At 56.2% G+C, this 11,905-nt stretch overlaps 1 protein-coding gene across 1 annotated transcript; it reads right to left on the bottom strand.

The window, feature by feature from the left end:
• Nucleotides 1-7,740: 7,740 nt before the first annotated feature.
• On the bottom strand, nt 7,741-11,280 carry TINCR (TINCR ubiquitin domain containing). The gene is made up of 3 exons (XM_030880370.2): nt 10,953-11,280; nt 8,331-8,443; nt 7,741-7,759 (listed from the first exon to the last, which is right to left on the bottom strand). The coding sequence occupies exons 1-2, from the start codon at nt 11,210-11,212 to the stop codon at nt 8,440-8,442; spliced, it is 264 nt and encodes an 87-aa protein (XP_030736230.2). The 5' UTR covers nt 11,213-11,280; the 3' UTR covers nt 7,741-7,759; nt 8,331-8,439.
• Nucleotides 11,281-11,905: the final 625 nt, after the last annotated feature.

Raw genomic sequence — 11,905 nt, 5'->3', positions numbered from 1 at the left:
TTTTTTTAATAAATGTATTTTCTTGGAAAAGCATGAGGAGGAGGTTTAGAGAAAAACGATGGAGAGAATGAGGGAAGCCTGGAGCTGGGAGCCACTCGGGTAATAGATTTCTCAGCCTGTTCCTGGGCCTAGTAATTAATCCTGAGGGGCTAATTAAGTTCGGGCTTCTGCTCCAGCCACTCAGTGATCTCCCTCCTGGCCTTCCCTCTCCCCGGGGGGAGGGCCAGCTTGGCCCACCCCTGCCAGGGTCTCCCTCCTGCATCACTGCTAGGCCCCCAGATCCCTAGGCTTAATTATCTGGAATGAAGGTTTAATCAGAGGCCTTTACCGCAGGGAGGGGAGGCTGGGCAGGAGGAACGGCCTCCCAGGTGCAGCAGCGCCTGAAATAGGGTGAGGTGAGGGTGGAGCCAGTGCAGGGGTCAGAGCCTGTCAATATTGAACACTTAGATACTTTGTTCATTGCAGATGTTTTTGCATTCATTGGGAGTTTTTTCAAATGTTGCATTAAAATAGTATTTATCTGAATGATTAATTTGGCAGTGCCTCCAAAGTTTTTTTCCCCCCAGTTTTACTGAGAAATAATTGACGTACATCCATGCATAAGTTTAAGGCCATGATGGTTTGATTTACACATACTGTAAAAGGATTATTGCAATAGGTTCAGCTCACATCCATCTTCTCGTATAGATACAATAAAAAGAAAAGAATAAAGGGGAAACATTTTTTCTCCTTGTGATGAGAACTCTTCTAGGATTTACTCTCTGTCTCTCTTTTTTTTTTTCCAACTGTGTTGCACAGCTTGTGGGATCTTAGTTCCCTGACCAGGAATCGAACCCGGGCTCCCTCAGTGGAAGCACGGAGTCTTAACCACTAGACCGCTAGGGAAGTTCTAGCTTTTACTCTCTTAACAGCTTTCCTATATATGCTACAGCAGTGTTAGCTGCAGTCATCATGTACATTACATCCTTGGTACTTATTTTTCTTATAACCGGAAGTTTGTATCTTCTGACCACCTTCCTCCAAGCCCCCTAAGTTTTGTGCGAAGGCCAGTGCCTTGCTCTCCTCACCCTAATCCCAATCGTGACTGTTGCATGGAGCCAGAAGCTCCTACCCATCCTGAGCTCATGTGAGGCTCACCACTGTGAGAGAGTGGTCTACTATTGCACCGATTTTACAGATGAGAAACTGAGGCCCAGAAGGGCAAGTCATTAGCCTCAGTTCACTCAGCTAAGGGTAGGCAGAGGCATGATTCAAATCCTTGACTCCTGGGTGGGGTCATCGCCTGTCTGGGATCCAGAGACCGTGCGACCAGCCTTCCCCTCAGAGCTTTCGCTCTTGCAAAAACCCACCACATTCCATCCGTCTAGGAGGAAAAGCCCATGTCCTCCCCACAAGGTCCTGCACGACCTGCCCCTATCCCCTCCCTGCCCTCCCCTCCTCCCTCTCCCCACCCCCTCACTCTGCTCCAGACACATGGGCCTCCTCACTGTTCCTTCAACACGCCAGGCACGACCCTGCCTCAGGGCCTTTGCACTGGATGTTCCCTCTGCCTGGAACTCTCTTCCGCCATCATCACCTACCTGGACCAGCGCAGTTGCCTCTACCCTTGGTCCCCTGGCTCCCAAACTCACCCCCCAACAGCCTGCCCTCCAAGAAGCGGCCACCAGAGAGCGCCCGTGAGCGCCTGAGTCAGGCCCCGCCCCTCCTCTGCCCACAGCCCTTCAGGGCTCCCACCTCCCTCGCGGTAAAAGCCTCCCCTCCGCCCACAAGGTCCTGCGCGACCTGCCCCCGCGGGCAATGAGATCCATGGAAGGCTGTGGCCTTCCAAAGTGGCCCAGCAGAGCCAGGCTTTGAACTCAGCTCCATCTGGCTCCAGTGCCTTCTGGGCTTCTCCCCTCAGCCAGCTGCCTCCCAACCTCTAATAAACTCCTGAGAAGTGCTGGGCAGACGTGGCAGTGAGGACACTCTATCTGTCCAGATCAGGCCAGCTCGGCACAGCAGTCAATAATTAATTCTGAATTTCCCCCATTTATCAAAGCGGCAGGAGCCAGAGTGCCTGGAATCCCAATTCCGAGGCTCTGTGCCCCGTGGCCACCTGGAGCTGGACACAGTGGTGACAGAAACTGGGGCGGGGGACCCTGAGGGAGTCTGGGAAGGGAGGGAATCCCTGGCTCCCACTCCCTTACTCTGGGTTATTAAATACTGTGCGATCCATCAGTGATCAGACCAGACCTCACCCCAGCCTTCACGGTGCCCAGAGGCTAGTGGGGAAAATAATACATTGAATGAATAATAATATAAATAATTAATGCTACAAAGGAATAGAACAGGATACTGTGTGAATGCAAGACGGAGGGAACGAAAAAAAAAAAAAAAAGAGGGAACGTGGTTGTTTAGAGCCTCCCCAAGGAAGTGACATTGAACCTGCAAATCGGAGGATGAAAGATAAGGGGTGGGGAGAGGGTCCTCCAAATGTAGACACAGCACATGCAAAGGCCCTATGGCTGGAAAGAGTTTCTCCCACTTGGGGCCCGGCAAGGGGTTAAGTGGGTCTGGAGCTCAGAGCACAAGTGTGAAGTCAGTGCCAGGCCTAGAGCCATCATGGTGAGGCCAGCAGCCTTCAGTGGATAGCCAGGGGCCATCAGGGGAAGAGGCAGGAAGTTTCTCTGATGACCTGGGGGATGGCAGTGAGGCTGCTTCCACCCAAGGTAAGTCAGACAGCAGCCTGGGCAGGCGACTCCAATTTTTTTTTTTTTTTTGGCTGCATTAGATCTTCGTTGCTGCACATGGGCTTTATCTAATTGCGGTGAGCGGGGGCTACTCTTCGTTGCGGTGTGTGGGCTTCTCATTGCGGTGTCTTCTCTTGTTGCAGAGCATGGGCTCTAGGTGCGCAGGCTTCAGTAGTTGTGGCACGCGGGCTCCAGAGTGCAGGCTCAGTAGTTGTGGCGCACGGGCTTAGTTGCTCCGCAGCATGTGGGATCTTCCCGGACCAGGGCTCGAACCCGTGTGCCCTGAATTGGCAGGCGGATTCTTAACCACTGCGCCACCAGGGAAGCCCGACTCTGATTTTTTGTTTTCTTTTTTCTTACAACTGTTTTCCCCCCGGAGGATTCTTTCAAACCCATTTGGGTGTGGGGATGAGCCAGGATTTCTCTGCCAACAGAGAAATCCTAGGCCTTGGCCTTGGATTGCCTAGGCCTTGCAAGCAGCTTCTGGCCCAGCCACCTTAAACACCTCCCTCCTTGGGTAGGTGGGGAAACTGAGGCCCAGAGAGGGACAAGGACCACCCGAGGTCATTCAGAAGAGTGTGGGCCGAGCCCAGAGGAGGGGTTTCCAGGATCCTAGGAGCAGCCCCCCACCCTGCAGCTTCTGTCTCTTCTGCTGGACCTCAAGCCCCATGAGGGCCAACAGCTGGGTGTCCTAGTCACCACGCTGTCCTCAGTGCCCTGAAAATTGGAGGTGCTTCATCAGTGATTACAGAATGCATGGACCCAGCAACTTTTTTTTTTTTTTTTTTTTTTTTTTTGCGGTACGCGGGCCTCTCACTCTTGTGGCCTCTCCCGTTGCAAAGCACAGGCTCCGGACGCGCAGGCTCAGCGGCTATGGCTCACGGGCCCAGCCACTCCGCGGCATGTGGGATCTTCCCGGACCGGGGCACGAACCCGCGTCCCCTGCATCGGCAGGCGGACTCTCAACCACTGCGCCACCAGGGAAGCCCTCCCAGGAACTTTTGAAAACACCCAGAGGTCATGCTCAGAGCATCAGGGGGAAAGGATGTCCCTTTTGAGAGGGGATATGAGAGACAGATACAGGGGTATGGAGAGAGAGAGACAGAAATAAACGGCCAGAGACATGGAAGGAGACAGAGACAGAGATGGAGACCTCAGATAGAGTGGAGAGCAGAGATCAAGAGACACAGAGAAAGAGTGACAAATGGGGGCAGATACATAGAGAAGAGATTGAATGAGACACAGAGACAGATGGAGACACGGGGGATGGGGGAGGCATCAGGGTCAGGTCAGGACCACCACTAACCTGTATAGGAGACTCTGTGTGAATTATGCAAAGATTTCCCTTCCTGAGGCCCAGCTGGATGTTTTTGTGCAGTGAACAACCTGCCCCACTGTCTACAGCAGCCGAAGCAAAGTCTGTCTTGGTATCTCCAGCAGCCAGCCCAGGGCCGGGCACACAGAGCTCACTCGATAAATGCCCGTTGAACGAATGGGCAGAGTTAGAGAATGCCAGAATCTGGCCTGGAGTCACACAGAGAGAGAAAGAGAGAGAGAAAGAGAGGGGGGCACAACTGAACTAAAGCAGAAAGTCCAGGTGCCGGCAGTTTCTGGCTGAGCCACAGATGCCTCCTCTGGGAACCACCTGGATTTACTTACCACCCAGGAAAATTCCCCTCGAACTTCTGGGAGCACAAAGTGAGTGGGCAGCCAAGGCAGGAGGTGGCCCCTCCCTGGGACGCCACGGGCCCCAGGGAGAGATGGTGGCTGCCAGGTCTCACCCGAAACTCCTTGCAGCCCGGACTTGCTCCTGGGGTGGAGCCAGGAGCCTGAGAGGCCCTGGGGGGACCGGACTTCCCCCATTTTCACAGCGCAGAGATGGGAGGGGCCTGGCTTGGGGTCACCCAGAATAGGAGTCAAGGGAAAAGCATTCCTGGCAGAGGGAATGGCTTGTGCAGAGTTCTGGAGGTGAACGAGAGGGAAGGGCGAAGGATGTGCTTAGGACTGAACTGTCAATGGAGAGTGAAGCCCAAGGCTAAGTGAGAGAGTTTGAACTTGGCGTTGTTTCCAAACACTTAGTCTTTTATTCCGTACCTACTCAAATTCAGTCTCTCTGTACTGAATTTGTACTGTACTACAGGATCACCCTGTAATCCCAGCCTAGGTGATCCTGGAGCCCCAGAGGCAACTCCTAAGACTGGGAGGACACACAGACCTCCCCGTTCTGTGGGTCAGGGATGAAGGGATGGAGGCTGCAGGACCCAGAGGCCGACTGGGAGAGAGCTGTCGAGCCCACATGGAGGTGGGGTATTAGTGCCAGGACCTTGAAAATGTAGGACTATTCCAGGTGAAAAAGACCCAAAAGGACATTCTGCGCAGAGAATACAAAAGTCTGGAGGTGTGTGATAATCAGACAAGTGCTGGAAACAAGCCAGATTGGCCAGTAATGCTGCTGTCTCCAAAAGGGTCAGGGTTGGACCAGAGAGAGAGAGAGAGAGAGAGAGAGATCTGGGGTAACAGAAGCCCAGAGGGAAGTGGAAGCTCTTCTGGAGGATCAGAAATGTCTGCATTGAAGAAGGGGGCACTGGAGCTGGGGCTTGGAAGGATGAATAGGAGTTTGCAAACAGAAAAGGTAGGGCATGCAAACTGAGCAGAGGCTGTGGCCCAAATTAAAAGAACATGATGATGGAGTAGCAAGACAAAGAAGGACTTGAGGAGTAAGATCACTCAGTGTCAGATTTCTCCAGATCCAAGCATGGCAGCCTGCCATTCTAGGCCAAGAAACCCAAGGACTCTTCCCCTTGGCTCCTCCAAGCCCTGTTAGGCCTGGTCCAGCCACTGTCATCTCTCCTCCTTGGGTCACAGGTACTGTCCACTTTGGTCCATGATGACACTTGGTGGCGGATGCCTTCCACAATGTGTCTCTGGTATCTCAGTCCAGGCTTGTGCCTCTCAGTGCCTCAGTTTCCCCATGTGGAAAATGGGAATGCTGGAAGCCACTTTTGCTGTTTGTATTCATCTTAGAACTGGGAAGCCTCCAAAAAACAATGTGAAGGGAGCAAAGAGATAACAGGAAGAAAGGAAGGGAGGAGGGAAGAAAGGGAGGGAGGAAGGAAAGAAAACAGAAGGGAAGGGGAAGGAAGGGAGGAAGGGAAAAACTTTGCACCCCTCCTCCAAGCCAATACCAAGGGACAAGTCCAACATTATTATTTCAGAACACACCGAAGCTGTTGAGGCTTAAGAAATGGGTGATGATTTGCATGTGATTTGCATGTGATTTGCATACTGTTTGTTAAATGTCAAAAAGGCCTGAAAATGCTTTCTCCCACCCTCACCTCAGCCAAGATGTGGGAAACCCTCCCCCTTCCTCTATCAGGGACCTGCTCATGGGCTGGGGACCCCTCAGTTCAAGGGTTGCCAGGGCAGCAGACTAGAGGGGGCAGGGTGACCTTGGATGCCCCATCTGTAAAATGGGCCATAATCATCACCACCACCACCGAGCCTCACACTTCACAGACTAGAGTAAGTGGAGGCCAGACAAGGATGTGGCACAAACCCTGGCATGTAGTGGGAGCTGAGGAATGGAGCTGGGGTGGCTATTAAAAGCCCCACTTTCCTGCTGGGCCCTGGGGGCAGGTCCCCCAGTGTGTGCGTGACCCACCGAGACCAAAACCAGGCAGGAGCAGGGGCGTGGGCTGCCTGGCCCCAGGAGGAGTGATGCCAGCCCCGGAGGGGGACGTGAGAAAAGCCCCGTAGGCCTGGGGCCGTCCCCATCCCCTGATGGACAAACGCACATCTGAGCACTACTCTCCCCACGGCCACGATTTATTATCCACCTGTCCCTGCTCTGGGCCCTGCGGCCAACACGACTCTTAACTAAAACATTATGTCTTCCCAGGCTCCCGAGCCTCTGCCCTGTGATGCCAGCACCCAGAGCGTGAACGCGGCCCTCGAGGGCCCGCATGCCAGCATCCCCCCAACCCGAGGGGGTCTGCACGGTGGACCCGACGCCTCGTGGCCGCAGATCAGAGATCCAACGGAGTCCCAACGTTCTACTTTTTTTTTTTTTGGCTGCGCCACGCGGAATCTTAGTTCCCCGACCAGGGATCGAACCCCAGCAGTGGAAGTGCAGGGTCCTAACCTCTGGACCGCCATGGAATTCCCTACTCAGAGGGTCTTATACCCAGAATCCCTACAACACACTGCCTGGAATAGCCCGGAGTACCCCCATGATTACCGTCAATGTCTCAGTGCTCTGCCAGGCACAGCCACCGCCCCCCACCAAATCCCTGCCCACTTAACCAGAGCCCTTCAGACACAACCAGGAGACCCCGTGCAGGGGGCAAAGCAGTGGGATTGAACAGGAAGGACACCGCCACGGGGGAGGACACGGGTGCAACGTGGGGAGGGGTTTGGGTTTGGGGGAGGGGTGCAGTGTGACACTGGAGCATTGGGAGAGGGCTGGGGCCCCCCAGTCTCCACCTTTAGTCATTTGAGATGTCATGAGTGTCTGGCCACACACCCCCTGCCCCCAGCCAAAGCTGTTCACAGTAGAGGAGGCTTGAGGGGGCCCAAAAGAGGACAAGGTGCTCACTGGCTGGGGAGGAGGGAATCTGAGAAGACTTCCTAGAGGAGGCTGGAATGCTGGGTGGACTGGAGCTGCAGAGAGGGGTGTGAAAGGTGCTTCAGGCTGGGGGCACAGCTTGGGTAGAGGCGTGGCAGAGAGAATGTACCAGGCAGGTGGGGGTGATGCCCCCCCAAGCTCCTCTCCCCTCTGTGCTTTTCTTCATGTGACCTCCTCCAGCTGCCTCCCAAGATGGCACGTGGTTCCTACAGCAGACTGGGCACTTGAAGCCCCAAGGTGGGAGCCACCTCCTCAGGATCACACAGCACAGCTGGAAGGCTGGCTGGCCCGGAGTAGCAACATCCTAGGTCAGTGTCAGGGACTGGGGCTCCATCAGGAATGTCCCAGGCAGTGGGCAGCAGCTGGGCAGGCCAGTGTTTCACCATCTATGCTGGAAGCCCAGAACCTTAGAACAGCAGGAGGGAGGGGATAAGACAACTTCAATCCAGGCCCCCTCGCAGGGTGAAACACCAGCTCTCTGGCCACTTTTCCTTCTTCCCTTTTCCCTAACAGCCCCATGGACAGAAACACCTGCAGCCAGCTCCTCCTTTGAGATGGCCCTGGTGCCCTCCAGGAGGGGCAGGGATAGCCCTTAGCCTGTGGGGAGCTTGGCACTTGAAGCCACCTGGTGGCAGTCGCAGAAATTGCAGGCAAAGAGTGCAATTAAACCAAACCTGCCAACCAAAGCCCACTCTTTGATTGTTAAGGAAGGGGGGTAACAGAGCCCAGAGAGGAGAAGCAGTTTGCCCAAGGGCACACAGCAATTCAGGGCAGCATTACTCAGGCCCATGTGTTAGTTCAAAAGTGAGAAGGTAAGGCCAGTGACCCTGCCCCAGGGGCCAGAAGCATATGGGTGTGGAGAAGGGTGATGGTCATCAGAGATGACTCTCTTCTCCTCTCTGAGCCTCAGTTTACCCATCTGTGGTCTCCACAATCTCTAAGGTCCCTTCTGTGTCCCAAATACTGGAGTGACTTACCCAGAGTGAGGTCAAGGCTCCCGGGAGATGTCCCCCACCACCCCCAGCCTGCTTCTTCAGCCAGCACCTCTGGTCCCCTCGGTCATGGCTCCGCATCCTCCAACACAGATTACCTGCAGGAGGGGGACAGAAAGATACAGGTTGCAGGCCTGTGCAGCCCTCACCTTGGCACTTAAAGCCGCCTGGTCTGCTCGGTGTCCAGCCAATGCTTATTGCCGCATCTGCCCAGACTCGCCTCCACCCACGAGAACCTCTCTCTTGCTTCCAGGAAACACTAGACCTCCAGGAAAATGTTCTGAGCATCCCCTTCTTCACCTCCAGAGATCATACATTCAACGAACATTTATTGAGCACCTACTATGTGCCAGGCACTGAACTGGGGAAACAGCAGTGAATAGGATGGACAACAATGCCCTCACAGAGCTTACAGTCTAGTGGGGGAGATGGGGCAAAAAAAAATTAGTAAAATATTAGTAAAAATAATCAAGGAAGTATAGAGAAAGGTAAAGCAGGTTAGGGTATGGTGTTGGTGGGATGCCATTTTAAACAGGTGGTCAGGGAAGATTACACTGAGGAGGTAGGATCTGAACAAAAGCCTGAAGGAGCTGAGGAAGGGAAGTGGAAAGCATTGCAGGAGGAAGGAACAGCAGTGCAAAGGCCCTGAGGTAGGACCATGCCTAGAGAGTAGGAGGAACAGTGAGCTGACTCTATCCTAGTTCAGCCTCCACCATCACTCACCATCACTAGACCTCCACCCTGGTCCCCCGATCCCCACCCCTAGCCCTCCCCGCCCCCTCCACAGTCTGTCTTCCCTGTATCAGCCAGAGGGCACCTGTGAGCACCTGAGGCAGGTCCTGCCCCTCCTCTGCCCACAGCCCTCCAGGGCTCTCACCTCCCTGAGGGTAAAAGCCCAAGTCTTCCCCACGGCCCACAAGGCCCTGCACGACCTGCCCCGTCCCCTCCCTGCCCTCCCCTCCTCCCTCTCTCCCCCTCACTCACTCTGCTCCAGACACACAGGCCTCCTCACTGTTCCTCCAACACACCAGGCATGGTTCTGCCCCAGGGCCTTTGCACATTTTGTTTCCTCTTCCTGGAATACCCTCCTGCCCACTCTTGTTCTCTTTGTTTAATCAGCTCCTTCACATTGTACTGTGAAATGTCACCTTCTCCGACAGACCTCCCCTGGCCACTGTTGATAGGGTAGCAACACCTCCATCACGCTCAACCTCCCTGCATCTTTCCATAGCACTTATTACAACCTGACATTCAAACATATGTTTATTTGATTCCTTGTCTGTCTCTTCCACTGGACTGACTGTGGGCTCCGTGAGGGCAGGCCTGGTCTGTCTGGGTCCCTGCTGGGTTCCAGTGCCGCCCAGCACATGACCCGGCACACAGTAGGCACCCAATAAATGCGTACTGTATATTGAATATTGACTGTGTAGACGTCTGTGGATCGTCCAGCTGCTAGACTTTGTTTGGCCACTGCCAGGAACACCCTCTCCCACCCCCAAGTGAGACCCTCCCTCGAGAGGGCCTGGAGAGGCAGGCCCTCCCACCACATCTGGAGCCTCCAGGACTGGCATCTAAGGCTCCTACTCTCAAAATGTCACCCAGACTTGGTGGACCAAGCCTCTAGGGGCCCAGCGAGCATGACCCCCATAAACTCCAGTGTTACACAGACAGCTCCAGTCCCTCCCCGGCCCAGCGCCTCCATCCACTGCCAATCTCGCCGAGCACCAGCCTCCACCATTTCCCAAAGCTGCCCCAGGGCTCTACATGTGCTGTTCCCCCAGCCCAGCTGCCCTTCTCTGCAGACCCCTTCTTGGGTTGGGAGACCCACTCCTCTCGGGTCATCTGGGCCAGGGGACCTCTTTGGAAACCCCAGACGGCCAGGTCAGAGTGTGGACAGCAAGGGTCAGGATGGGATTGTGGGGAAGGCAGAGGTAGTGGGGGAGATGGATGGACAGAAAAGGAAGAGAGACACACACAGAGAGAAAAACAGCAGAGACAGAAATGGGCAGAGACGCAGAGAGACAGAGAGATAGAGACAGAGACAGAAAGAAGGAAAGGAAATAAACAGGGACAGTGTCACAGAGAGAGGGAGAGACAGGAGACAAAGAGAGATCGTGAGAAAGACCGGCGAGGCTGGAGAGAGGCAGACAGAGCGAGAGAAAAGAAGAAAGCCTGCAGGGGGAATCGAGCCAGGCTCCTGGCCTTTCTCAGTGCCGGGCGCTCTCCAAGGAGTCCACAAGGACGAGAAGGATCCCCAGTCCACCCTTCCGCAACCATCCCACGCACTCCACCCTGACCCCAGCTAGGCCCTCCTGGCCTCCCCCCCCCCACCCCGTCCCTGACCCACTTCCCAATCCACCGGGGACGCCAGCCAGGCACTCCTGTGCCCCGCCGTCTCCCCCCACGCATTCCCCATCCAGGACCCCAGCCAGGCCCTCCTGTGCCCCCCAGGCCCCGCCCATCCTGACCCACCTCCCACCCCACCGGGGACGCCAGCCAGGCCCTCCTGTGCCCCGCCGTCTCCCCCCAGCCTTGACTCACCCCTCACCGGGGACCCCAGACAGGGCCCCCGACCCAGGTCGCCCCCCAGTCCCCTCCCCCGGCCACCTGGGGTCGCTGACGAGCAGCAGCACCGAGCCGTCCTGCAGGCGCACGTCGCGCACTGTCTGGTGGTCGTCCAGCCGCCGCGCGTTGTAGTAGAAGGTGCGCTTCCAGGAGCTCACGCCCTGGCCCACGAGCTGGGCGCGCAGGTCGCTGAGCGTGTCCCGCGGCCGCACCGTGAGCGGCAGCAGCAGCGCCTCGTCCGCTAGGTGCACCTGGATGTGGTAGCGCTTCCAGCGCGACAGGCCCCGCCGCAGCCCCTCCATGGTCCCCGCCGGGCACTCGGACCCGGCCCGGGCCCGCGGACCCGGCCCGGGCCCCGCGCGCCCTCCGCACCCGCCCAACCGGCCCGGCCGCCCGCTCCCGCCGCGCCCGCGCCCGCGCCCAGCCTGCCCGGGCACGCCCAGCTCGCAGACTGGAGGCCCCACGAGGGCGGGGCGCGGCGGGTGGATCTGCGGGCCCCTAGCCCCCACCCGCAGACGCCCCTTAGTTTACGTCGACCTGTATTAAGTGCCTACTGCGAGCCAGGCGGATGGTGGCGCCCCGGGTGACCCGGGACAAAACGCACGAAAAGGAGCCGCATCATAAAGATAAATATGAAATGCACAGTGCATCCGATCGTGGGAAGTGCCAGGGAGGGACCAGAAGAGGAAGAGAGCTCGAGACTGGCCGGCTATTTTAGGGATCAAGGTCAAGGGAGGCCTCTCTGTGGAGGTGGCATTTGAATGGAGATCTGAAGGAGGAATGAGCCAACCACGCAAAGAGTCATGATCAAGAGTACTTACTGCAGGCTGAGATGGGAACAGCCTGTGCAAAGGTCCTGGGGCAGGACAGAGCCTGCCTGTTGGAGGAACAGCGAGGAGGCCTGTGTGGCTGGAGCAGAGTGAGTGAGGGGGAGACAGGGGGGGGGGGGGTCAGGGAGGGGATGGGGCAGGTCATGTAGGACCTTGTGGGCCACA

This window comes from Globicephala melas, chromosome 3, assembly GCF_963455315.2.
Source record: "Globicephala melas chromosome 3, mGloMel1.2, whole genome shotgun sequence".
Taxonomy (NCBI): domain Eukaryota; kingdom Metazoa; phylum Chordata; class Mammalia; order Artiodactyla; family Delphinidae; genus Globicephala; species Globicephala melas.
This window is presented reverse-complemented; position numbering and strand designations above follow the sequence as displayed.